Here is a 27421-nt window from a genome sequence, read left to right on the forward strand (position 1 = left end):
GTGGGGGGGGGGAAGAGGGGAGAGAATTAGCCATTTAGTTGCCACCTTGGACCTGGAGATAGATTCTTAATACCCTGTCCTGGTGCAAGCTGCCTTCCCACCTCCCTCCGCGCCCTCCCCCTTGGGTAAGACTTGTAAGGGATCTCATTGCTTTTTTCTGCCCTGTGAGCCAAGCTGGTATAAGAAAGACACCTTTCCTGCAGGGCCCATCGGGATGTGTGCTCACACTACCCTCCGAGCTGTGGGTGACCCTTATGTACACTGGGCATCCCAGGACCTGCCGGACTGCCTAAAGACAGCTAGGAGAACAGCCATGGCTGTGTACGGGCACTCGAATCAGTTCACCAAGTGTCTGCTGAGCTTCACATTGTGTCGTCCACACAGAGACTTTGTACTGCTCAAATCACGAAGAGGATGTGCCTCACCAGCATGACAGCAGACAGGATACTTAGGAGCTAAGTCGTAACTGAACATTGACTACTTGACCGGGAAACTCGCCCTTGCCAAGGCACTCACGGTCAGAGCTTCCTGGTGTGATTGCTTAACATGAGTGACCCGGTGCTGCTGCCCAACCACGACTGCGAGGGCCGGTGCGCCCTCTGCAGTGTTGTTACCGTGGCAGCCTGGCCGTCTTCCTGTAAGAGGCTACGCTGGCTTGGTGCTGTTGCCTCAGTCAGCTGTTTCCATTGTGAGAGCACCACTTCCTGGTCTTGCCTGCACGTACTACCATCTGGCTGTGTGGTTCAGCCACCTCGTCAAACGTACCGCTGTGTCCACGTACCCAGCCCTGCTTTCTCCCTCCTTTCAGCTACTGGCCGTGTGTTCCAGACTGTTCCCTGAAGCTGAACAGATACCCTTTCAAAGTCTCCACCTCTTAATGAAGTTCTGAGCCTGGGACAGAACATGTCAGCCTAGACATCTGAAGTTTCCAGCCTTATCTCCTGTGGTCCTATGCCAGCTGGGCCCTCACATTCCTCCCCTTCGTGGCCCATCTTCCCCCTGCTTCTCTTGCAGGACCCAGGTTATAGCTCCTCACGGGCATTAAGTCTTTCTGTGCCCACTTTTGGTCTCAGCTGAGGCCCGGGCGTCCTCCCTACAAGCGGTGCTCAAACTCCAGTTGTCTGTTGCGGACAGTGTGGTCGGAACAGCCTCACGCACTGCCACCATTTGGAGTGTGTGACACGAAAGAAAGGCTCGGGAACTGTTGACTCTCCAAGCTAATGGGAACTTAGCAGTTATCTCGTCCAAACGCCTGTTTCATAAATAGGAGAACTTTCCCAGAGAGTGCAAGTCACTTGTCTAAGGCCGTCTGACACGTTAGTAGCAGGCTGCAGCTTTTCTAGCAGCAGCAGTGGCGATTCGGTCATTACCTCTGCACGGGCACAAGATGTCTTCAGGAAAGAACTGTGGAAGTGTTGAAAACGGGGTTTCTGGGACCCCTTTTCTTTCCTTGTTCGTCTTCGTCCAGGAAAGGAGGGGCAGGGGCTGCTGTCTCATTGCCCACGGTAATTGGTTTTTCTGGGCCACGGGGCCAGGCAGACTGGGAACCAAACACCCTGTGACTGTGACCTCTCCCTGGGAGGGCTGGGCCGGGTGGGTTTCTGCCCAGTCAGCTGTGCCTTGTACTCTGCTCCCTGGTTCGGAGCATTCCTCGAAAAGCCACTTGTCCCATGTAGGGAATTCACGGCTCTGGTCTGGCACCGCCTCCTGTCTGTGCGGACGTGGTAGGCGGTCCTGGGGGAGAGCTGTCTTCCTAGCCCCCAGGAGAAGGTGTGGCCTCGAGGGACATGGGGCTGGTGCCAGTAGGAAGCCCTTCATTTCTGGCTTTGAGATGGGTCAGCTGGAGCCACAGGGTAGGGCCTGGGGGCCGTGGGCTGCCCTGGGGCGCTTCCCACTCTGCCCTGGCACTGACATCCATACCTGTGGCTGGAGGGGGCTGCCGCTTGGGTCCTGGGGATTGCTTCAGTCATCGAATGTCGGGTAATCATTATTGATCTTTCCCTCCCTGCCCTCCTCCCCAACCCTAGCCGAGTCACAGCGGCCCCTCACCTGCAGAACTGGCGAGAGTGATTCATGTTTGGGCCTGCCTTAATGTTCCCTTTCTCAGGGTCGTAGATGGTGGTGGCTCTGGCATAAGCCCCGCCCAGGATGAAGACGAAGCCATTGAGGGTGACGGCGGGAGCGTACTTGTTGTCTGTGAGGAGAGCAGGGCAGGCAGGTCAGGGCAGCTCTTCTTGGCCTCCCCCTCCCCACCCTTTCCTTTACCAGCAGACCCTCCAGAGGAGGGGATCTGGAAGGGCTCCCAATGTCACTGGTTAACCTCAGGGCAAGGCCCGGGGCCAGCAGGCACCTGGCACACGGTCTGGCTCGCCCCCTATCCAGGTAGTGGGGTCAGCAGCGACACCTGGACAGGGGGTTTGCCTCCCACTCCCAGCCCCCGGACAGGGGTCTGCAGCCTTAGCTGGCCCTCTGGGCTTCGGATATCAAGACAAATAAAACAGTGAGGCGGGGATGCCGCGCTGGCCCCAGGCTGAGGAGGGAGCGGGTGCTTACCAATCATCGGGGACTCGATAAAGCTCCACGTGTTGGTCTGGGGAACGTAAGACTGTAGGACGCCCGCCGCTCTGCCTGCCTCGTTCACACCACCAAACACGTAGATCTTGCCGCCGCACACGGTGGCCGCTGCGGAGTGCACTGCCTTGGGCAGAGGGGCCACAGCCTCCCATTGGTTGGTAATGGTGTCGTACCTGTCGAGAGAGGAGAAAAAGAGCCCAATATCAAAGACGGGCCTAGCACAGGGCAGGGGTGCCAACCAAGGCCGCGGACACCGGGGGCACCGACATTTGCTTCCTGCCCTTGGCATCGCTGGCAGAGCCCGAGGTCACATACAGCCAGGGGCACTTGGGATGAGTCACTCAAGGCCACCTAGGTTCTGGCCCAAACTAGCCCTCTCGGCCTTCCTCCCGAACCCCAGTGCGCTCTTTCTTGCCTCTGTGCAGATTCTGGTGTCCATTCTTCTGCTCACACAGAGCTCCCCAGCTTCACAGCCCCTTCATCCCTTTCCATCCAGCTCGTTCCTACTCTTGTGTCCGACAGTGCTGCCCTGAGCATCTCCCGTACACCCAGGCTCTGGGCTGGAAACTGGGGAAACAGTGGGCTGGACCAGGGAAGCACGAGAGGAGGTGGGAACAGGAGAGGTAAACTGACGGGGTTCAGTCATTAATTGATGTTGCCGTTACGGAAGGCAGAGCCACCTAGGATGACTCGGGGTCTCTGCCTTGGGAAACTGGATGTTGGGGGTGCTATTCAGGGGACAGGGAATGGAGGCTAGGGAGTCTGGAGGAGAGTGATGACTTCTGTTTTATTCATGGGGAGTTTAAAGCATCCACGGGTAACAAACTGGGGAAGTGCAGTGGGCAGTTGGATATAAGGATCTGTGGCCTGGATATGCAGCCGTGGGATCACTGTTGGCACAGAGATGGAAACTGAAGGTACAGGAGCTCCCAGGGAGTGCGTAGGTGAGAGTAAGACTGAGGAGCGGAGGACGCTCTGAGGAAATGCTGGCCTTTAAGGGGAAACTGAGGGGAAGTGGTGGCAGCAGGGGGTGGGGGTAGGGCACAGCTCCACAGGCTGGAGGTGTGATGGGAGGTCAAGAAGTCCTGGGGCGCCTGGGTGGCTCAGTCAGTTAAGTGTCCGACTTTGGCTCAGGTCATGATCTCACAGTTTNGGAAGTCCTGGGGCGCCTGGGTGGCTCAGTCATTTGAGCATTCGACTTTGGCTCAGGTCATGATCTCACAGTTCGTGGGTTCGAGCCCCAGGTCGGGCTCTGTGCTGACTGCCGGCTCAGAGCATGCAGCCTGTTTCAGAATCTGAGCTTCCCTCTCTCTCTGACCCTCCCCTGCTCATGCTGTCTCTTAGAAGAAAAAAAAAAACAAAACATTAAAAAAAAGAAGTCCCAACAGGTTCCCGGTGCTCTCATCAAGAGCTGGTTGTGAATGGGAAGAGCTGGTTGTGACACGACAGGGAGAGACTTCTCTTGGTTGAAACTTAGCTGGGAAAGGGACAGAGAAGGTGGGACCTGGGAAGGCATATGGAGCTAAGAGCATATGGCTTTTATTGGTGGTATGCTGATAAAGGTGTAAAAACAAGCTCCCTAGGGGGAAAAGGTCCGGATAGGTAGCAATTGCTGATTTCTATGATGTAAATCATCTCATCTAGCTGACTTCAAGCTACCAATGGCTCATGGCTGAACGTGGCATTGGGAAGAGACGCATAGCCCCGCACAGCCAGATGGAATCTCCACCGTACCCCCATATACAGACACAGCGGACATAGCACCTCCAGAGCATAGACAGTACAAAATATAGTTTAAAAAACAAAACAAAACGAAACAAACCCCAAAACAAAAAGTAGTGATGATTTTTGAGTATGGATTTCCTTTGTTTTTAATACAACTTATTTAGTTCTAAGTTTATAGGATTTGATTTTTGATAACACCTGTAGCTAACAACTGGCTTGCAGAATTCCTATAAAGGTAATAGCCACCTCTCAGGAGCCAGTAGGAACGAGCTGCAGCATACCCCGGGTTTTATTTTAATTTTAGGGGGGAAGGTTTACTTGTGTTTACATGCCGACAGGAAGGAGGCCAAATGGACAAGGAAAAGATTAAAGAGAGGGGAGGGCTGATAAAGGGAGGCTCCTGGTGGGGGGATGGGGTGCAGGTAGGGTCCAGAGTGGACAGGGGAGTGGTGTCCGTGTGGGCGGGAGAGAGGAAGGCAAGGATGGTGTGAGTGTCAGTACATCTGCAGGAGTGACGGCAGCGGGACCAGAGCGTTCTTGATTGATGGCTCCACCTTCTCTGTGAAGCAGAAGTCAGTGCTGGGAGGAGCGTTGGGGTCCATGGGGTAAGAGCCTCGACTGGAGAGGAGGAGACGAGAAACACATGCTCTTGAGAGTGAGAGACACTGACAGGACCCTGCAGCACGAGGGACCCAGTACTCATTGGATGACTTCACTTTGTCATGGGGCCAATCTACAGGATGGTGGACTTTTCTCCACCAGCATTCAGCCCCGGGGGGGTAGGTGTGGAGAAGGGGAAGAGGCACGGGACTGAACAGATCTGTGGCACGTGCACTGCAGACAAAGTGGCAAAGTAAGAGCATGGGGAAGTGACAGAATGCAAGCACCAGACAAGGCAGGGACAACAGTGACAAGCAGCAGCTGGTGCGGAGGGACTGAGGACGGAGCAGACCGGCCAAGGAACTGTGGTGTCTGAGGTCTTACTGGGCAGCCTGGATCTCAGCGTCTCAGCGTCTGTTAATTGTTCCTGGAGCTTCCACTTGGTGGCCCATCTACCACTCACCAAATGGCTCTTTTGCATGTTCCGGACCCAAGGTGGGCCCTCTGCTGTGGGCTGGGTTTTTCCCAGCACACCTTTCCTGGGAAGCACTCAGGACCCACTTTTTCCCAGGAGCCTCCCTGGGACACGGGCCATAACATGGTCACAGCTTAGTGATCCAGAAGATGGCCTCTCTTAGCCGGTGCCTCTGGCTTTGAGACGGGGATTAGGGGACAGGGGTGGGACGTCCAGCTCTGTGCCTGAGAAGACTCCAGATCTGAGAAGCGGCTGAAGTACCTTGCAGGGCAGCAGGGGCTGATTGAGTTAAGCCCCAGATGAATGATATGTGGCTAATAGGCAATGCACTAAGTGTCTTTTTGGACAGTGTCAGAAGTTCAGATATCTGTTTTTTAAGCCAATATGGCAGAGATCCAAAGAGCTCCTGCAGAAGGAGCTGGGTGACAGTGGAAGATTATGTGGCTGTTAGTCTTCAGGCTCTCGGTATAATGGCACATTCCGCCAAATGCGAATTTCCCGAGAGTTTGTTATTCCAGGTGGCTGATTGCCAAGCCACAAGCCCTCCGTCAGCTCAATCTGTCAGCTTCCTGCTTGAGAAGGATATGCTAATGACATGCAAATGACCCTGTGGAGTGAGGCACTCTGCTATCATTTATCCGGTAACCACAGCTAAGGCAATATATTGCTATGAAGTATTAGACCCAGTTATTTATATAATGATATAATACAGGTTTGTCTATGGCACTGTTGTTTTAATCTATAATTATATAATCTTGCTCTATTCCTGTAATACAGTAATGTGATATAATTATAATGTACCATATATCTCATTCATTATCAATATAAGAGCAATTTGTACCGTTAGCGCTTTCTGGGGAACAAAGCACCCTCGCCTGTCCCCATTACCCTGACCTTCTTGTCACCCTGAATTCTCATCACTGCCACCACGTGGCACAGAAAGTACTTGCCCAAAGGGGCTCCAGCTATGTTCCTCAGGAAGCAGTGCGCGTCCCTTCTGCCTGTATCCTCCACCCCATTTGTATGCACACCACCCAGAGGTCTACCAGAGGGCTGAGGAAGGGCTCGGGGCACCCTGTTGTCCCGGGTGGCTCCCCATCTGCTAAGGTTGCCAGGGTGGTTTGCTCACACTGTGCTCGAGCGGGCATTTCACAAGGTATTTCACGGGGTATTTCACAGTGGAATGAAGGCCCAGCCCCCAGGGGAGGCCAGTACAGGCTGCCTCCAGGCCCTGCAGAATTGCTCTCGAGCCTAAGGGGAGAGGAGCCTGTCCCCCCTCTTCGTGCATTTGATCCTTGAACAAATCCCTGTATTTATCAACAAGTATAAGTTTGCAAAATGAGTAATCAGCATCTTTGGAGATTAAAAATAGCTGACAAAAGCAAGACAGGATGACAGATCTAGCTCAGTTTACTCCTACATAGAAAATGTCTCCTCTTTCATGTGTTTATTATTGGATGACAAACAGTTGGGAGCTGGTGCTTCTGGAAGGCTTGGGATGTGATGGCCATGCAGTGGGTCCCACTGAAAGCTGTCAGCATCAGGGGTGACCCAGGTTCAACAGCAGTATTAATATCCTCATAATCACACAGGGATTCCCCATTATCTCCAAATCAATATGACAATTAGATGTTGTTACCGAGCCATCTCTGGGCTCCACTTGGGGGAGTTAAAAGCCCACGGTGAATATCCAGAGCTCGTCTCACTCTGCAACTATCTTTGCTGTAACATTTGTCAAGTGTCCAATTAGCCACTGAGGGAAAAAATACAAATTGAGGGGTACGTGTGGGTCCACAGGCAGAAAGCTGTCACATGGGGAGATGTGCATTCTGTGACAGCTGATGACGTGGGCCAAGGATGGTGGGCAAGCACGTGGCAAGGGCGTGGAAAAAGAGCTCTCGTGATCGGAGCTGTGACCTCCTAGGTCAGTCCTTGGGGACCAGCTCAGCCTAACTTGTGGCTCTCCGGGCACTAATTTCTTGCAGAGCAGGACTGCGCTGAGGCCTCTCCTGTTTGCTGCTGACACATGAGCCTCCCTGAGCTCTTCCTGTGGCTTCTCCCCACGGTGTCCGCTCTCTGCAGGAATGGGCTTTGCACCCCGCCAAGTGTCCACCTCCAGCCTATGCCCCGTCTGCCTCCGCCTGATCCCCACGCTACGTGTGGCAGGTTTTAAAGGGGCCTCCATGAGGAAGCCAGCCTGGAACTTCCAGCAGAGGGCAGGCTTACACGCATGGCTCTCCGGCCCATTGCTTTGTATTCTAGAGAATTCCAGACGGTTGGCCAGACCTGCATGCAGTGACTGTTCCCCGTGTTGCAAGCAGGTTTCCTGAGATGTGTGGGAGAGAGGGAGGAGGGGGCTCCCCGGTGTGGAACCCCCGCTCGGCAGGGACCTGGAGGCACAGCCACCAATGTGGCACACACGTGGGCTATTGCTTGCAGCTTCGCCCCATGTCCCAGCACCGCTCTGGGCTGGGACTTCCGGTGCCAGTGCGCCTCCTAGCTGCCTGGTCAGGCCAGCAGCGCCCATCTGGTGCCTTTGCACAGCTATCCCTCCAGTTTGTCTGACCCCTGAACGGGACAGGGGTGCCCCCTCTCAGCGGCTGGACAGCTCTCTTCCTTCCTGCTTCCCTCTCACCACCCTCGGTCCTCTCCCTTTGCTGTATTTGACAAGCCTGGGACCGCCACCCTCTAAATGTTCTGTCTCCAGTCGGCCTCGTCTGGGTTGGTGCTGGGGTGGAGGAGCATAGTGATTTTAGCTTTCGTGATTGTGGCCTCATTACCTCTCCACGTGGTCCACGTTGCCTGCCACGCCAAGTCCCCCGAGGGTGTAAATCTTCCCATCGTAGACAAGGCTGTTGTGCCGGCAGCGGGGGACCGTCATTCTGGAGACGAGGTTCCAGTTATCGAGCAGGGACATGTAGCACCAGACATCGGCCAGCGTCACCCCTGATTCCATCCCACCTGTGAGCAGCACGGGAGGTCCAGAGAGCGGGCAGGGAGTGAGGAGGGGCCCCGGGCCACGCAGGCCCAGCCCCAGGGGCAGGGAGAGAAGGCTTCACCTGCAAAGGAGATGCTTCTGGGCCTCAGCTTTCCCTAGCCCTGGTGTGGGGAGGGGAGCCCTTAGGAAGTCCCTGCGGGGTCCCCAAGCCAGCCCCAGGGGGCCTCACCTGAGAGGTAGATGTTGTCTCCAGCACTCACTACGCTGAAGAACTCTCGGTCGTAGAAGGGCAGTGAGGCGAGGGGGTACCACTTGTTGTTCTGTGGGTTCCAGCAGGTGACGGCCACCAGTGAGCGCTGGGTCATCCCCACCATCTGACGGCCCCCAACCAAGACGATGACCTCGGCCACACCTGCAGGGACGCAGATGCGCAGCCTTCGGACACATCCCTGTGCTGGTAGCCTCTGCACCTGGGGCCTCCCGAGGGGACTGCCCAGAGTCGGGGCGACCCCACGGCACCCGCATTTGGGGAGTTCGGGACATGCCCCTCAGTACCTGCGGAGAGGCGGGGCCGGGTTCGGGGAGTCTGCATCTCCTGGCGGGCGTGGGGCAGCATGTGGTAGCGCTTGGCCTCATTGACCAGGTCCCGACATGCTTCGGACGACTTGATCAGCTCCTCGTTGTCCACCACGTTGAGCAGGTAGCTGGGGTGGATGAAGGGGAGGCGGACCACGGCCAGGAGCTCCGCGGCATACTGCAGGGACGGGGGGACACGGGATCGCCTGAGGTTACATGGACCCAGCCACCTCTGCTGAGTCGGATTGAGAAGACAGGAAGGAGGGGTGTGGTACTGCGCATGGGTCATTCCAGTTGCATCTGGCTTGAGAGTGTAGACACTGCTCAGCCCTGCCTCAACAGTGAGGGGGGTGCTCCCGCACCAGCCAGAGGCGAGGACTGGGGGAGGTCGGGTGTGCCGCAGCTGACCCTGGGGGGGACCATCGCTCTGCCTCTGCGGCACCTCCTTCCTGCCTCCACCCAGCTCGTGGGCTTCTGCTTCACCCCGGGGCTGCAGGGGGACTGACATGAGCGTCCTGATCCCTGGGGGGGAGGACTGGGGCAGGAAGTCAAAAACCGGCGGGTCGGCCTGGGAAGGCTGACGGTGACCGTGAAGACTGCAAGTCACCCCCGTCACAACCTGTGTCTCTCCAGTACTGACGAACCCCTTCAGTGGCCCCCCGATGCATCAGACTGGCACCTGGACCCTCCCATCTGCATTTTCGTGGACTGACTCGAACTCCCTCCTGCCTGGCAAACCCTTTGCTCATCGCTCAGCTTTAGTTTCATCCAACAAACCATTGGGGACCCTTCTTATTGGGAGTGCAAAGCCCAGTAAGACCAGTGTCTGACTTTCGGGTGTACACAGGAAAATGGGGGGCGGGGGAGGATCCATTACATAAACGGCACTAGTGGGGCTTCAGGAAGGAATCCAGTTAGGGGGGTTGGGAACGCAGGATGGGAGGCTTCCCAGAGTGGATGACGCCTGAGCTGGGTGTGGAAGGATCGCAGATTTCTGCAGGCCGCCCGTGGAGAGGAGGGAGGACACCGCAAGCAGACGCAGTCATGGGAGTGGTAGGGAGGTCGGTGCACGTGGGGAATTCTCTGGAGCTTATACTTGTCAGGTGCAAACGGTCTTTGCAGCGGGTGGAGGTGGGTGGATGGGTGTGGTGGAGGTTAGTGGAAGCCAGGGTCTCTCTTGCTAAGGCCCGTGTGGTGTTTCCTGCAGTCGATGAGGAGCTCACGGGGGGCTTTAATCAAGAAATTACACGATCAAACGTGTCCTTTAGGAAGACGGCTGGCTCAGGCTGCAGGGTCAGAATGAGCTTGGAGTGGGGGAGACTAAGGCGAGGCCACTGGGCGGGAGACAACTGCAGTGATGCTGGTGAGATGTGGGGCCTGAACGGGGAGAGAAGTCGCCCCTCTGCTGTGGGAGTGAGGAGGCGAAGCGACAGCCGGGTGTGGCCCGATGGACGTGGAAGGTGTGGGAGGTATCCACGCTTCTGGTTTGGGTAATGGGCAGAACTGAAGGAGGGAACACAAGAAGATGTGTAGCTTTGGGGGGTTATGAATTAGAGGGGCTTGAGGGACATTGGCCACAGGTGTGCAGTAGACACTTGAAGACAGAGGTCTGGGCTGGAGACAGATTTGGGGGCCATAGTGCATCGGGCGGTCACTATTATAGCTGCCCAACCTGACGGCCTTCTCCAGAAATGAATCTTGCCCCCTTCCCACCCGACCAGAGCACCCGCTTCTCCTGGTTTCAGGGGCTAGGCCAGAGTGGAGGGCTTGGTGCCACCCATCCCCAGCACCTGTCCTTCCCAACTCATGCCACTTCCTGCTCCACATACAATGAAGTTCCCTTGTCATGTGTCACTCAGCTGCCTCAGGGTGTTGTGGGCCAGGGCCTCCCGTTTGCTGCTTTCCAGGGGGGCTCTGAGGTCCCCTGAGAACTACCTGTGTCTGTAATGACTCCTGGGGGGTGGGTCCCGAGGCAGTCTCTTTCTGAGCAAGGCCTTCAGCTCGTGCTTTCTGGCCCAAAGATCCTGTTGGGTTGTGACTGGATTCTGATGACTAACAGGCCCCTCTTGGGGACCCTGCCCTCCTCTCCTTCTGCCCTGGACCCTGGCTCCGATTTCCCCAGCTGTCCACCCTCCTGGCCCCCCCGAGGGACTTCCCTCCTGTGATGTGTGCAGTGGTTTCCCATCTCCAGTGTGGTTTCTATATGGTCCGGGTGCCCTCCACCCTCTCTGTAACCGGAGAGTGGAGGGGGCGCTCCTCCCGCCCGGTCTGAGCTCACAGGGGCCCCGGGGCACCAGCCTCTCCCTGCAGGGCCCTGCAGCCTCTGGTTGGCTTGAGTCTCCTTCAGGTGGAACACCAGCCCTTCCAACCCTCTGGCGACTGACCTCTCATCTCTCATCCCTCCCTTTGCTTCTCTGCTGCCCACAGTGGCAGTCCCAGCCTCCCCCTGCCTGGGCCTCTGGGCTCCTATTCACCCCGCTGATGGTCTGAGCGGGCCGTCCTGCCTCTTCCTCCTTCCTGCACCCTTGCTCCAGACGCCATCCCTGCACTGTGCCCCAGCCACAGGGAGAAGGGGTGGGTGGGGTGGGGGGTTACCTGTGCACGGGACACAGGGTCCTTCTTGATCCATTTGATGACGGTCTCATATACTAGTTCCTCGGCCTTGGTGTTGAGGCTGTCATTGGAGATGTAGGCGATGAAGTCGTCCTTGGAGATGCTGAGGATCTCCTCCTGGGCCGCCACCTCAGGGAAGATCTGCAGCGCAAAGGCCTTGGCCATGTGGTAGAGCTCGCTGCACTGCATGGCCTCAGCCATGGCCAGCACCCCCAGGCAGTTGCTGGCCGTCAGCTGCTTCTCTGGGGGCAAGAGCACAGGACCACTGACCACAGGACCCTGGAAGGGTGGCCATCCATTCCTATCACCTGACACTCTGGATCCCTCTCTGAGCCCATGTCCTTGTGACCTGCCTTCAGCAGCCAGGGGCCCCACAAACCATTTCCGGTGTCCCTGGAGCTGTGGATGGACCTTCTGGGTTCTTCTCTGCCCTGTCACATGCTTCCCCTCCTGGGAGCTCCCTCTGCTCCCACAGGTCCCAGCAGAGTGTGAGGTATGGAGTGTCAGTGCTGGGCCTGGAGGCTTCCTCACTCCCGTGAGCCTCAGAGCTTGGGCCTGGGCTGGGGGCAGGGGTCACGCTGAGGCTTCCAGTGTCTTCTAGAACTGTGACAGCCTCTCACTTTAGAATCACACCAGCAGTAACACCCCTCCTATGCCCACCCGCCACCCCCATGGGCCTCAGCCTCACCCCACCTGGCCTCTAGACGGGCATCAGTCCAGCCAGCTCTCTTGAGGTCTGGCTAGCGGTGACACTAGCCTGGACGTGTCCAGGTCTGTGTCAGGGTACACAGCCGGATTTTCATCTCCAAGCTGCCTCGTGAAATCCAGCTCCACCCTGAGATGCACACACACACTTCCCTCTGGATCCTCGCTGTTTCCGAATCTTTCGCCCACCCGCGCTGTTCCCTCCAGGCAACCCACGCGCTCCCTCCCCAGGCTCACCGAGGAAGGACACACAGACTTTGCAGAAGGTGTGGAACTGAAACTTGCTGGCCGCCTCCAGCAGCGTCTTGGCGTTGGCCGAGTCGATGACCAGGGAGCCCGTGTAGACAAACTCCAGCAGCAGTTCAAGGACGTCGGCCTGCAGGTTGGACAGGACGAGCTCCAGCTTCTCCCGGCCACACTGGCTGCCGTCTTGCACAGACCTAGGCACAGAGACCAGGGTGTCCTTACCTGCCACCCCGCGGCCACAGCGCCGCCTCCTCACAGGGCTAGATCTCCCTGCACGCCTCGGCCACGCCCTTCACTTTAGGACTCAAGGGACACGGCAATGACACGCCTGAACCTAACGACCTTACACGGGATCTGAAAGAGAAGAGTCTGACCAGAGACGCCCAAAAGAACAGAAAACCCTGCTTATCACTACTTGGCATGTCCATGCAAAAAAAGATGCAAATCAAAAAGCATGAGCTGTGGATGGGACGAGGACCAGGGACTGGCCTCAAAGGGAAACAATACGGTTCGGCCCCGCCGGGCCCCGGCAGCCTCCAGGGGGAGAGCCGCTGGTGTACCGGAGGCTCCCAGCCGGCCGTGAACACAGCCAATCCAGAGCCGGCCCTCGATCGCCCCAAGCCGTCCCAGAACCCTGACTCCAACCCCACCTATTTCCAAAAACATATTGTTTCCTTTTTTAGGCATGGAAAGGAAGCCCTTCATGACATTGCTTTGAAACTGAGGACGAGACGAGATAGACGGACAGAATGGTTAGAGCTGGGGGGGAGGGGGAGGGGAACAACCAAGGACTTCCGCCACAGACAGCCAGCAGCCATGACCTGGGACCTGGCCCGGGGCGGGGCCCTCCTGCCACATGGAACACGGGGTCAGAGGTCAGAGTGGCCTGCATGTAGAGTGTGCATCGGGCTTGTGAACTGGGGGGAGCAGGGGAGGGACACAAATATATAAGTCTGTTTATATCTGGTGTCTACAGAAATACAAAACCATTGCAAAGGCTCCTAAGGCCTGGCAGCCGCGCCCTAAAGCTGCACCTGGAAGGAAACAGATAAGATGAAGCAGAAGTAACACCGCCACAGAAGTGACCAGGAGGAAAGACACCCAGAGCGTTGAGTCAGGAGGCAGGTTTCTCAGAGATGAGAGGCTTGGTGCCTCACCACGGCCACTCTGCCCGGTCCTGCTTCCTGCACAGAGCCTGGTCCTGCCCGGGGCCGGGTTCGGCCACGTGGCTGGGAAATGACCTCTGCGTTCCCCCCTCAGTCCCTCCTGAGGAGGCTGGGGTGAGACTCTTGTGACTGGTCCCTCAGGTGCCCCTGTGGCTTGCAGTGGGGGTGTGGAGGCATCCGGAAGTGAGCAGGCTAGCCCCAGAGGGAGGCCGAAACCTGTGTGGGCAGGGAGCTAGAGGACCTGTGTGCGCCCGCCCCGCCACTGACAGGCGGGCCATCTTGCCTCTCTGGCCCTCGGGCTCCTCTTCTGCAAAACAAGAGGGTTGAACTGGATGATGTCTGAAGTCCCATGCAGAGTTTATATGACAGAGGCTGGAAAACACCTTCCCCACGAGACTCTGAAATGCCACCACGAGAGTCACATTCTCTCCAGTTAGGCCCTGGCCACTAAGGGTTTTCAAAACACCAATATGATGGGACAGGGGACAGATGCAGCTGTGATCCTGCTACACTTCCCAGGGTGCCACGCTGGGCCCTCCCCACGGAACGGCTCATCTGATGGGGCCTGGGGGTGGGGGGGCCCTGCCTCCAGGACTGGAGGGAAAGCTGCTGGCTACACCCAGGGTCTGGGCAGAGCCCCTTCTAAACCCAGAGACATACACGGTGTGTGTGACTTTTTAAGCGACTTTAACACACCAGTCCTCTGCTGTCGGGATAGATTTTCATGCTTGGGTAACTTTGTTAAGTATAAAACTAGTTCATTGTGTGATCACTTGAAACCACAGAAATCTAACACCCCAGGCCTGAGGGGCCATCTGGTCGACCTCTTACTCAGTTTTTGCTTCCTCTGCCTTCACTCCTACATGCCACTGTCCTCCTCACACCTTTCATGCTCTGCGGAGGTCCTGCTGGGCCACAGCTGGGCAGGGCATATGCGACCAAAGTCAGGCTGCTCACATTCCCCCAAGGTCCCCAAGTCACTGCCATGTCCACCTCAGGCCAGCTCTCCTGTCCACCCAGGAGACAAGTTCCAGTTCAGTGAAGAGCTGGGGACTTCAGCTGCACACACACACACACACACACACACGCATGCACACACGCACACCGAACTGCATGTGACATGTGACCCTGGGAACCCTCAGCATCACCCTGTGGGGAGGGATGTTGGGCAGATGGAAGGTCAGGAGAGTCCACGGCCCTGAGTAATGAGTCTGATGGGGCACGCATGACTGTGCTTCTGAGAGATGCTTGTCCTGCCCAGATTCTGGGCCACGGAGAGGGTCCCGGGGACAGGGTGGTGCCTGCATGGCCAAGGAGTACAAGGACAATGTGAGGAGGCACATGGGGTGCTGACCATGGCAGGTGCCATCCAGGCGTGGTGAGGACCACTGTCCCTATGATGCATGGCTGTACCTGCTCTGCTCCTCCAAGAGCAGGAGCCCCCGTGAGAGCCTCCTGTGGGGAGCAGGGGGCCGCTGGGCAAAGAACCTTTGGGGAATGGCCGGAGGCCCCTGGATCCAGATGCCAGATGCTGTGGGCAGAACGACCATTCTACTTGGCCATGAGGAATACTTGGGAACGTGATGGAGGCTTTGTTGGGTGCCTGAGCTGAAGATCTGCAGGAGGCAAGGCCCCAGGCCATGAGGTCTTGTGTAGCCCATCTGGACCTGCCTGTTCATATCCACACAGGTGTTCACGGGGCCAAGGGAGGCCATGGTCGCTTTTCATCACTGGCCATCAACCTGTCTTGGGACTAGACCTAAGTGATCCCTATGCCTCTTCCCTATAAGTAGGAATCCCGAGAGGCATTGCCTCTGATGGGTGGCTCTGGTCACCAATGGGGAGCTGTGTCCTCCACAGATGACCATTCTGTCCCTGTCCTAAACTGGCTCTTGGGGTCCAAGCATCCTGCTCCACTCAGCCACATGACACACTGACACCTGCTGGGCAGACCGGGTCATGACGTGGCCTTGGAGGGAGAGGGAGTCGGGCAGGAATGAGCAGTGGTAGCCTTGTCAGATTGGGCCATGGACCTAACACTGGGGGTGAGAGTGTGGGACAGGCTGGTGTTGCCCAGTCCACAGACCCAGACCCACAGGTTCTATCAGAAGACCACACTCCCTGGGCTCTCCCTCTCCTCGGGTATGGGACACAGCCTCTGCTTGGCAGGCCTGGGTCTGCAGGTGGGCCAGGAATGCCTCATCCCAAATATGAGACCGTTTGAGATCCACCACCAGCAATTTGCCCTCCTGGACAAGAACTGCTCTCCCTAGATTCTAGGGCACTCCATCATCTACTCCTCACACACCTCAGTGATCATATGCTTTCATTTTGCAAGCTAGAGCTGGAATAATGGGAGGTGAATGTGAGGCAGTGGTGGGTGGGGGTAGCCACGGAGCAGGTGATGACTATGGATGGCATCCTGACCTGCTCAGGAGGATGACGCTGCTCCTCCAGGGTGACTCCTGCCCGACTGCATGCGTGGGAGCTCAGGCATGTCACCTGCTCCAGGGCACAGACATGCACACACTAGCCTCACTGCGTCCCAAGGACTTTCACATCTCTGGTAGTCCCTGGCCTACCCGTGGTGATTTGGCGATGGGGCTGACTTACACCGTTCTGCTGGCCTTCAAGATCTGTGAATCACTCGTCTTATTACGTGGTCTTCTGGCCACACCTCTCTGTTCCACCAGGAAAGGCGGCAGACTGCCACCCACAAATGCCCAACCTCACAGGGAAGGACGGGAAAGCCAGCATATGGCTTGACTATTGTGTTCAAGTCTGTTGGGCTCCCCTACATCTAGACTCTATGCCACTCAATTAGGCAGTTCTCTTTAGCTTCCCCTGGAGAGAAAGATGAAGAAGCTCAGAGCCTGTACACGGGGCTTGTGAAAATCACCTTGGACGAATCAATGTGTCCATCTATTTTCATTTAATATGAAAAGAGAATACAGTTCGAATGAGTCATAGGCTCCAACAGACTTTGTGAGATGAGGGATTCAGTTAGAAGGCAGAGTGCCAGGTCTCTGTCCCATTTGGTATGATGAGGGGGCAGGCTTCTCTGGGGCTTGATGTTTTCTCGCACACCCAGGCTCGTGTTTGGAAGTACTGGCAGGGAGGGCATTCCCTCTGCTATATCTATGCCTCTCTGTCCTCTATGCTGGGGCCCGCAGCCTGTCAGGCCAGGGGGTGCAGCCAATGCCTCCCGTGGCACCAATCGGCCCTGAGGGCTCCTCGGCTCCTGGGGATAAGTGTGGGGACTTCTTTGTAAGGCTCCCCGAAAAGTCCAGGGCAGATCCAGGTCCTGCTCAGCAGGACTGAGAAGTGACTCTGGACTTGGAAGATCGCACCCGCAGGGCCCCACTAGCCTCAGTTGGCTCAAAGTTCCTGAAGCCCAGGGCTCAGCCCATTCAATCCTGCTGGGGTCCCCCTCCAGCCTGGGTGCAGGACAGGCGTGGTGGCTGCCGCGCACTCTGTCCCTCACATTATCCAAGGGCAAAGCCCTCTTCCTGCCGCGTGCTCACCCTTGAGTGTTGCAGGGACTCAGATGCAGCAACACAGGGATGGGGGGCCAGGCGCAGGGTTCTTGGCCAAGGCTTTGCTTTGAGCTTCACCATAGCCCCCCGGAGTGTCCTACAGGACCCCTCACTCTAGAGGATACGGCCTCTCCTGGGATGGGGGCAAGCGTCTGCAACTTAGGTTCCTATTTTAGGCATGGATTGTGTCTTATCTTGGGCAGGTCTGGCTGGCGTCCAGTTTACAAGTGTTTCTAACACACACACACACACACACACACACACACACACACACACACTGCATTCTCTTTCCTTGCCTATCTACACAGTCAACCCTAAGTTTCACTTTCTTTCCTTATAGACTTCATGCACAAATAAAGGCTACATTTTTGTTCTTCTCCGGGTTAGCAAACGGGTGGTAAGATCATAAGCTTTGCAGTCAGACCTCAATTCCAATCCCAGACCTACTTGGTTACTTAAATTCTCTGGGCCTCAGTTTTTTTCCATCTGTAAAATGGGGATGCTAATGACAGTACCTGCTTCTCAGGATTAGTGGGAGGATTTTCAGGATGACGTTAGACATTTCTACAGGTCTCCTTCTGGGCTGGGTCTTGCCCTCATCAGAGGAAAGAGGCAAGAGTTTGAAACTCACTAAGGGAAGACTAATGGAAAGAAGCCGCTGCAGCCACACTAAAATGTACGTGCACATGTGTGGAAAGAACACATGGACAAAGAGTGGGGGTCGGCCTGGGACCTGGAGAATGGGGGCTCCAGGCAGGACCTGTGTCTGGTGCCGGGGTCATGGGCAGCTGAGCTGGTCAGGAGAGGACACTGAGACCCAGCTCTCCCGCTCACTGATAGTCGTCCTCATGAAACACAGATGTGACCTGACACCTCCGGGCTTACAGCAAAGCCTTGCGAGCCGGCTCCGCCTCCCGCGCTGGCCTCACTCTCTCCATGCCCACCTTGCACCTGACCCTGCAGACACTGAATTACTTGCAGTGCCCTGCCGCTACCCCCTGTCCCGAGGCCATGCACTTGCTGTCCTCCGCCACCAGTGGCTCTGTCCTACTCACCAGCCCGGCCAGTTCCCATTCTTTGTTTTAAATCCACACCAGATGCCACCGCTCCCTAGGGGCTGTCCCTGAATGCCTCTTCTCCCACAGTTAGGTGCTTTGCCTGTGATCGCTAAACCCCATTTGTGTGCTCAGTCTGCTCTCCCATTCATCCTTCTTTACAGTTTCCCTCGGCAGGCTGTGGGCCTCCTTGGGGCAGAGACTCGTCTCATCTGGTGTCTCTGGCTGGACCTGGCACTCAGGAGTGGCTCCTGCTTGTTAGCTGAGTGAAAAGTACTGAGTGACTTGGTTTCCCTAGGTCTGTCCTGTGACCCCAGGTGAGGGTGTCCACACTGGGGTCGTGGCTGGGGTTGGGACGGTGTCCTTGCTGGGGCTGGAGTGGTGAACATGTTACTGGCCACAGGATGGAGGTGGAAAGGAGTTCAGCCTGAGCCTCTGGGTCTGCGGCTCCTGGTGCAGCCACCTGTCCCTGAAAGTGCTCACTGAGACCCTCATGAAGTTGAGGAACCGGGATACCGTGTTCCATGCACAGGCTGTGCCCATGCCCTCTGGCTCTGTAGTGCAGCTGCCTGGTCAGGCTCAGTGGGCAGGGCCCCATCTCTCTGGCTGAGCCATTCCAGCCTCTGTGCACTAAGTCTCCAGGATCACAGACTGAAATGGCATGGTGACAGCATCAGCTGTTCCCTGACCGCTCAGAGTGTGAACTTCTCCAGAATTTTACATGGCCAGAAAGGAAATCACCTTTCCGTAGAGAGTCTATATTCCTCCCCCTCGGAGGACGCTGTTTGCAGCTATGGGCAGAAATGGTGATGTGCACCAAGGTCAAGTGGAGGGAAGTAAAATTTGAAATGGCTGCAAATTAGCATTGTGACCTTCAACCACAGGGGGTCTCTGGGCTGGGCTTTGGCCTCCCCTTCTCTCTGGGTGACCTCCTGTGTGCTGAAGTCTCCCTCCTCCCTGGATGTCTCCTTGTATGCTGAAGTCTCCCTCCTCCCTGGGTGACCTCTTGTTTGCTGAAGGAGTCTCCCCAGGCCTCAACCTCTCTGGGTTCAGACCCATCTATCTGGCTGCCTACCAGGTGTGTCTACTTGGACAACCTTCAACTGCTCAATTCATTACCCTCTTAGCTCTGCCCTGACATTGGTCCGTGGACCCACCTTCCACCCTGTGATCTCACCATTCACACGTCCTAGGGCTTACACAGGGGAAGCCTTTGCAGGCCCTGCCGTGCCCATCCCCTTCCTGCTACTCTGGGACATCAGAGCTGGAAGGAAACCTGGATGTCATTTGAACCAACCTCCTGTTTTACAGATGAGAAATCTCGAGGCCTGAGAGAGAGGACATGACTTGCCTGGGGTCATAGGACAAGTGGCAGAGTCAGGCGTAGAACCCAGGTCTCCTAGCTCCCAGTGGGGTGCCCTCTCTCTTCCAGTGACTGCTTCTTAGCTCTAGCGCCCATCATTTCCACTTAGGGTCACTGAGGCACATCCTACAGTTCTTTTATCTTCAGGTGGGCAGCCCCTTCCCACTGCTCCTGATGACCCCCACATCCTCAGACCAAGCTCAGGGCCCTAGCCCCAGGGGTCAGGGCTTGCCTGCCCATCTCATCCCAGCTCACACACATCTCTGGGAAGGCTATGTTCCCCTCCACATTGCTTATGACAGTCTCTCTCCCAGCTTTTCATTCCAGGCAATCCATCCTTTGTCTGGAGCATTCTAGAACATCCTAGAACATTCCTTGTATTCCGGACCATTCCAAGCAACCCACCCCTTGCCTGGAATGTTCTTCCTCTTTCTTTTTTGGCCTAAGAAGCATTCACTACTTCGGGTTCCCACCTAGTGGTGTCCTCTGCTCTGCTGTGTACAAGTTTGGCTTTGCATGTAAGGTCTCTGAAGACATTCAAATGGCTCCTGTGCTCCTCTTGCCCACATCATCCTAGCCCAGTGCTGGGCCATCACTTAGTACCAACCTGCCCCTGCATCCTGCCCGCTCTGTGCTCTCCAGCTGGTCTGTAGCAGGGACCAAGGCCCTAGGATGCTGGTCACTGCCAGTACCAGAATTTGCCAAGAATGGCAGCACAAAGACCTCCCTTGGCCTGAAGAAGCCACTGAACATGACCCTTTACCCCAGAGCTCATGCCCCTGACCCCTGTGCTTGGACATTGGGAACCCAAGCACTGGGGGGTGGGAGACCCAAGCTGTCCATGAGACTGGAAGTCACAAAGAGCCTGCCCCGTCCTGCATGGCTGGGGCCAGTGCGACTGGGCGGGGCCTGCACGCCGGGCAGCTCAGCTCTAAGTGAAAGGACACAACAGATTGGAAAGGAGGTGCCAGCCAGTGTGCCATCCTGAAACAAAACACAGTCACTCTGGGGTTAGTTGGCAAGTCCAAACACAGCATTGGGAAGCAAGCAGAGGTCCTGTCCTCTCACTCTGAGCCCAGTCCCAGCTCAGCGTCCGCCCCGGAGAGGCTGCAAGGCAAAATGAGCAGCGGCATTAATCTGCTGATGGGTGAGAGAAACAGGAGCGTTACCCTGGGCCGGCCCCCTCGGCTGCTCTCCCTCACTAAGGAGCTAGAAGGTGGCCCCTGACTTCTTTGCGAGGGTATGAAGCAGACAAATTAAAAAATCAACATAATGGAAGAAAAAAAATAAAGATGCTCATGCACCATTAAAACTCATTCAGGTAAGAAGAGCCGGGGCAGAGGGCGGAGGGGAGGGGAGCAAAGGCTGAGCGAGACCGTGTTTAGGACACACCTGGTCTGTGCTCAGACAACGCCGGTTTAGGCTCAGTGTGCAAGTATCAAGGCATGCAGCGTGAAGGAGGATGTGGCTACAAGTCTCCTCTCCCCGACTCGCGCTGTGGAAAACGGCACCTTGGGCACCTTGTGCTCCTCAGCAGGGGACAGTCTGGTCGATGTGCTTTCCTGGCGTTAAGTTCACTATCGACAGCAGCGATGACGGTGCCTGGGACCCCGTGCTCAACCAGTGGGGAGAGTGTGCAGTGGTCCCTTAAAGTGGAGTCTATAGTCCTCTTAATCTCAGGGAGGGCTTGTGAGCCACTGAGAACTCGGGATCCTCAGGGCAGGGCTGGGGTGTTGACTACTGCTGGCCGAGGCTCCCTGGTGCCCAGCAAAGCTGCATGGGGCTGGCTGGGGGCAGTGGCTGCTCTGAGGCTGTGTGTGAGAGGGCACTCGGGAGGAGGGAGAGGAGGGGGAGAGATGGCTACTGGCTCTGTGACAGGGAGTCACGCTTCAGGAACCTGCAAGAGAGGGGAGGAGAAAAGCGACACAAAAGCGTCCTACAAAGGAACAGACCCGACCACAGCTGGAAGGAAGGCAAACCTTTGAATCAGGTCCTTGAAATACAAGCTGCAGGAAGCTAGAACATTTTGGTGGACTTCAAACTCTCTGCCTTCAACAACAATTTTCAGGTCTGTAAACGCTTTCGCTCTGCGCTGCTGGTTCAATTCCTTCAACATTTCTGCAGAACAGAGAAGACAGACAGGGCCAGGTTCCCATTAAGAGTTTTTTTTTTTAATTAAAATTTTTTCTTTCAAGAAGTAGAGAAATAGGAAAATACTTGATACTGTTTCTTGGCAAGACTGGCTCAACACTGACAGTCAAAAGAAGTCACAAACAATGCGTAAACAAGCAGCGATTGGGAGGGGCTCCATAACCAAAGGAATAACGACTTTCAAAAACAAAGGAAAAAAAAAAAGAAAACAAAACAGAAAAATAAATAAAAACAAAGCAAAACAATACCATACACACACACAAAAAAAATCAAACCCAGAAATTGAAAGGCTGGGGGAAAAGATTCCCATACTGACAATTGGAAACAGAGAATACATTATCACAGACAACTAAAAACTATTATAAAACTACAGAAAGAGTTCTCCAAATGCCAATGAGTGCTGATGTGTTTGATACCAAGTAAAGCATGGCATTGTGATGTAAGATGGGCTGGATATGGTTCAAAGGAATAAAAACCACAAAACCTGCAAAAACAGCGTCCCTTATGTTAAACACTCAAGTCAAGGCATAGGGTGAGCTTCTTAGAGGGGGGCCCCAAGGAAGGAGGGGTGGAGCGGGGGCCTGGAGAGTACTTCCTTCTATTGCACACTTCCGGAACTGTTGGGAAGGCCAGCAAGAGGTAGGAGCTGTGTGCATTGCCTTCCATTTCCTGGGCCATTCTCTCAGGAACCCCTCCCCCCCGCCCCCACTCAGCTGGGGCTTCAGCGTGGGAGAGCCTGGCGTGCCACCCCCGCAGGTCCCAGGAAGTGGCCTCTGGGGCCTTCCCACCCTGAAGCACACCTACCTTTGCCTGGTGTCTTGGCCACCTGGGGTAGGCTCAGAGCGTCCCAGGCCTGTGGGCTCCAAACCCGGGGGTGTCTCCTAGCCCCACCTCAAGGCTTGGAAGGGGGGGAAGGAGGAGAGCCCGACGGCTACCCTGATTAGTTTATAGGAACTCTTTCACTTGCAAAAGTTAGGGCCTGCAGATGACCAAGGTTCCCACTGGCCTGGCCTGTCCACCCCCTGGGCCCCTAGTTGCTGGTTGGTGGACATCAGAGGCCCAGATTCTTGGGCCAGAGTGACACAGACACTTGTCAGGCAGGGTTATGTCCTTTGGCAGATGGAGAGCAGAGGGCGGTCTGTCGGAGGTCTGATTCCAAGCCCCCTACCATCACCCTGAGCCCTCCAGGCCTGTGTTCCCCCTGGCTGGTGTTCTGGAAGTACCTTCCCGCCTGCCCTGCCACAGACTGACTGGTCATCTCTGTCCACATGGACCAGCAGTGGCTGTCTGTCGAGATGCCCTCCTGAGCCCGGCTCTGTCCCTGACACCTGTACGTCCTGAGAGAAGCCTCTGTCTCTATGTCTGCAAAATGGGGACAGAGACTCCCACTCTTCCCCCAGAGCCTGGGGCTCTGAAAATCCCTGAGCCTGAGCTCAGGGGCATGTGGGCCTTGACGTCAGGCAGGCCCTTCTTTGCAAGGACATACCAGTCTCTGGTTCTGCTGAAGCCAAAGCAGACGGTGAGAAAGGGGGTCTTAAGTTGTGTGGGCAATGCCGACTCACTGACCACCACCAACCCTGCATCAGGCTGAGCTGCAGGGCACCTGCACGGCTGTGTGTGTGTGTGTGGGTGGGGNTCTGGCTGGGGCTTCTGGAAGGCTCCCATGGGAGTGCTCAGACCTGGACAAGGGCCTGAAGCAGGGCCCGAAGCACTAGGTGGAGGGTGTGGAGGGCGCCTGTGGGGGCAGATCGGGAACAACGGGATGCAGTGGGTCGGCAGGTGGAGTGAGACCTCAAGAACCTTGTGAGGGGCTCCAGCTCAGTCTTGTAGGCACCAGGGAGCCATGGCATTCTGTTCAGGGGAGGGACAGGCCTGGGTGCCAGACAAATCATTCTGGCAGCTACGTTAGAGGCCGACAGGGAGTAATGGTTGAGGCCGGAGGCAGGTGGGGGATGGGAAAGCCTCAGCCAGGCCTGGGGGGAACCTGAACTCTGCCTCCTATCAGCTGTGTGACCTTGGGAATGTGTGCCCAAAGCCTCATTTCTTCCTTTGTTGACAGTTAAATGAGCTCATGGTAAGCTGTTAGCTGTGGGCCTGGCCCGTAGTAAATGCCCAATGGCGGGCAGGCACAATGTCATTGCTGACGGTGGTGATTGCTCCATGATCTAAGAGAGAAGTGACAAAGGCCTGAACTACAGTGGGGACAGAAGGACAAAGAAAGACCAGTATTTAGGCTGTGAAACCTCGGAGGTCGGTGCTGGAGGGAACGTGGAGGTGGCCAGCAGGAGGGCCACTTCCAGGCTTCTGGAGGGACATCAGGAAGGGAGGGGACGGAGACTTCAGTTTGGGGATGGGGTGAGGGCCTGTGTGACACGTTGGGGAAAGGTGCAGGCGGCGAGGCTGTGGAACCCACAGCCTGAACACGTTGCTTGGTCAAGGACACGACACGGAGGAGCCTGCCGGGTCGGGCTGGCCCGAGGCTGAACTGCTTGCCATGTTCACACATCAGCTCCAAAAAGAGCCACCAACTGAATTCATTCCTGAAACATGAGCCAGGTGGGTGATGTCACATTTTTGAGTGAAGTCGTGTGGGGGTTAGAGAGATCTGGGCTGGATTTCTGGGTCCTGGTTCTCCTTCCAGCTTTGCACTAATTGGCTCTGTGACCCTGGGCGCGTTGCCCCAGCTTTCGATGCTCAGTCCCCTCAAGCACCGAGAAGCACCTGCTGTTGCCTCCCAGTTGTCGTGCTGCTGTGAGTGACGGATGCAGCCGAGCGCCTGCTGAGTTAACCATGCCCAGGGGGTCAGGAAAACACAGTGGTTACAAAATACCACGCCTCCTGGGCCCTGAGCATTCTGATTGTTTTTGAAAGATCTGACTTCAAACCAAGGTCCCAGCAATGATGAAGCATGCAGCCACGGTCCCAGCCGCGGCAGGTACCACCTGCCGCCCCTGGGAAATCCTGGCTGGATCTGGGAGGTGCTCAGAGATCCAGGTCACCATCGAAATGCAAGCGCTTTCTACTCTCACTTTGAGGAAATCTGGATTTAATAGCTGGGCAGGATTACTCAGTTTCGGAAAAATTTTTCAATTTATGAAAGTGCTCACCAGGGGTTCCTTTTCACAGCGGGGGCCCCAAGTGCATTCAAAGTATTGATCAGACAGTGTGCGCTTATTGCTGCTGGCTGAGGGCCCAGCCAGAGAGACGATGTTTTGGGACATCATGACCCAGGATCCATGGGAGGAAGCCAGCACTGGCTCCAGGCACAAGCTGCTCTCCCGCCTACCCCCTGCCTCGGCCAAGGACAACCACTTAATGTATGAAGGGCTTGGAAGAACATGGGGTCCTGGGGAAGCTTTCCAACCAGCCACGCTGTGCCCAGTTTGGACAGTTTGTGGGTATCGGGATAGAGCTTGGCAGGGGCTGGGCCTTTGGGGTAGACCCTACAGCATCCCAGCACCCTGCAGAATCTGGCTGCCTCAAGCTTGTGGAGGAGGGGAAGTCCTGACCTCAGGTCCTTCCTTGTTGGCCGACATCAGCAAACTGTTTTCTGGTCTCCTGGATTTTGCGTGGGATGTCCCAGCTGTGCCTGCAGGACTCCACGCGCTTCCCTGGACACATAGTGGCTGCCCTGTGCCCTTGGCCTTGGTCTCTTAGTAGGGAACTCCTTACTGCTCAGACTGCTGGGCAGAAAGCACAGGCCCAGGGGGCACTGAATCTTCCCGCTGATGCCTCTCCTCTCCACCCTACCTCTGTCACTGCCTAGAAATCTCTGCTCTTGATTCCCTCCCAGCCGCAGGAACACCTGGGCCATGTCTGAGCCACCGCCCTCTTTCACCTGGGTCAGGGCAGCAGCCCACATAGACGCCTGGCTGTTGCAGGCCCTAAGCCATCTCTACTCAGCAACCTGGCCATCCATCCCGGCTTAAATAAACCCTTCAAGGCTGTCTGTGATGTGGCCCACCTCCCCAACTCCTCACTGAAGCTTCCTTGTACCCCTGGCATGTCCCCTGCCAGCCTTCACCCTTCCTGCTGCCCTCTGCCCCAATCTCTCGTCCTCCCTTCTTCTTCTGGCTAATGACCATTTTGACCTGTAATACCAGTTAAGGTGTTACTGTGTCCCAGGTGTCTGCCTCTTTCCCCTCCTTCCACATCTCTCTGCCCTCTGCCCTCTGCCCTCCTCCATGCTCCCATAGCATCCAGTGCTTACTTCTTTAGAGCATGCTATACGTTGTAATTATTTATTTACATGTATGTCTCCTGCACTAGACAGTTATTTATATTTTTATCTTCAACACTTATCACAGGGCCTGGCATATATACAGCTGGTGGGGTAGATGGCAAATTCTTTGCCTCCCCTCCCATCAAGGGGTGGAGTTCATTTCCCCACCGTCTGAATTTTGACGGGCCTTATGACTTGCTTTGACCACAGAATGTGGTTGCAAGGACAGTATGTGAGCATGAGCCACAGCCTCAAAAAATTTTGCCTGCTTTTGCCCACTCTCTTGGGACCCCTGCCACTACCACATGAACCAGCCTGAATGAGTCTTTTGGAGGATAAAAGGCCTTGTGGAGCAGAAAGGAGCCCACCCAAATCAGCTGAGCCTGACCTAGATCAGCTGCGCCCAGCCCAAACTGCAGACCAGAATCATAATCTAAATCAGCAGTTGTTTTAAGCCACTAAATCTTAGAACTGTTTGTTACACAGCAGAGCCAGCTGATAGAGAAAGCATGAATAAATGATGGAACTCAAGTGCTCATAAAACTTCTGTGTCAGTTTCTCCTCTACTGGTAGAATTTGAAGCTAATTCTTTTTTTTTTAATTGCAGTAAATTTACCAATGTAACTATTCTAAGTGTACAGGTCAGTAGTGTTAAATACATTTATGGTGCTGAGCAGTCAATCTCCAAAATGGTTCATCTTGCAAAACTGCAACTCTATACCTAGTAAACAAGTTCCCATGGCCCTCTTCCCCAGCTCTTGGTAGTGGCCATGCTACTTTCTGTCTCTATGAATTTGACTACTCTAAGTACCTCATTTAAGTGGACTCATGCAGTATTTGTCTTTTTGTGGCTAGCTTATTTAACTTTGTATAATATCCTCAAGGTTCATCCACGTTGTAGCATGTGTCAGAATTTCCTTCCTTTTTAAAGCTGAGTGCAATTCTGTTATATGTATGTACCAGTTTGTTTATCTATTAATTTGTCACTGGACACTTGGGTGGCTTCCACCTTTTGGTTACTGTGAACAGTGCTTCTATGAGGCTAATTCTTTAAAAAAATTTTTTTAACATTTATTTATTTTTGAAAGACAGAGAGACAGAGAAAGAGCAGGGGAGGGGCAGAGAGAGATGGGGACACAGAATCTGAAGCAGGCTCCAGGCTCTGAACTGTCAGCACAGAGCCTAACGCGGGGCTCAAACTCACGAGCCACGAGATCATGACCTGAGCCGAAGTTGGCCACTTGCTTAACTGACTGAGCCACCCAGGCGCTCCCTGTGAGGTTAATTCTAAATACCAGAATTTAGACGGACATCTATAAATACCTCGTCTCAAAGCCCATTATAAGTGGTGGGGTAAACTGGCTCTGTGGACCCGGTGGCAAGTGGCAACCAAGAGAAAGGGGACCCTGGGGAAGGCTGGCCTGGACCCAAAGCTTTGTTTAGAGAAGAGGGAGGCCGCAAACAGGACCGAGTCCA

At 55.5% G+C, this 27421-nt stretch overlaps 1 protein-coding gene across 1 annotated transcript in view; it reads right to left on the reverse strand.

The window, feature by feature from the left end:
* KLHL29 (kelch like family member 29) overlaps positions 1-27421 on the reverse strand; it is a 60669-nt gene that overhangs the window by 427 nt on the left and 32821 nt on the right. The window contains exons 3-10 of the mRNA XM_077774075.1: positions 21552-21690; positions 12444-12646; positions 11484-11743; positions 8868-9066; positions 8542-8724; positions 8155-8335; positions 2554-2747; positions 2050-2194 (exon numbers count right to left, since the gene is read on the reverse strand). Of these exons, the coding sequence (XP_077630201.1) occupies positions 2050-2194; positions 2554-2747; positions 8155-8335; positions 8542-8724; positions 8868-9066; positions 11484-11743; positions 12444-12646; positions 21552-21690 (1504 nt within the window). The remainder of the gene's footprint in view (positions 1-2049; positions 2195-2553; positions 2748-8154; positions 8336-8541; positions 8725-8867; positions 9067-11483; positions 11744-12443; positions 12647-21551; positions 21691-27421) is intronic.

Source organism: Crocuta crocuta, unplaced genomic scaffold (genome assembly GCF_008692635.1).
Source record: "Crocuta crocuta isolate KB4526 unplaced genomic scaffold, BGI_CrCroc_1.0 scaffold246, whole genome shotgun sequence".
Taxonomy (NCBI): domain Eukaryota; kingdom Metazoa; phylum Chordata; class Mammalia; order Carnivora; family Hyaenidae; genus Crocuta; species Crocuta crocuta.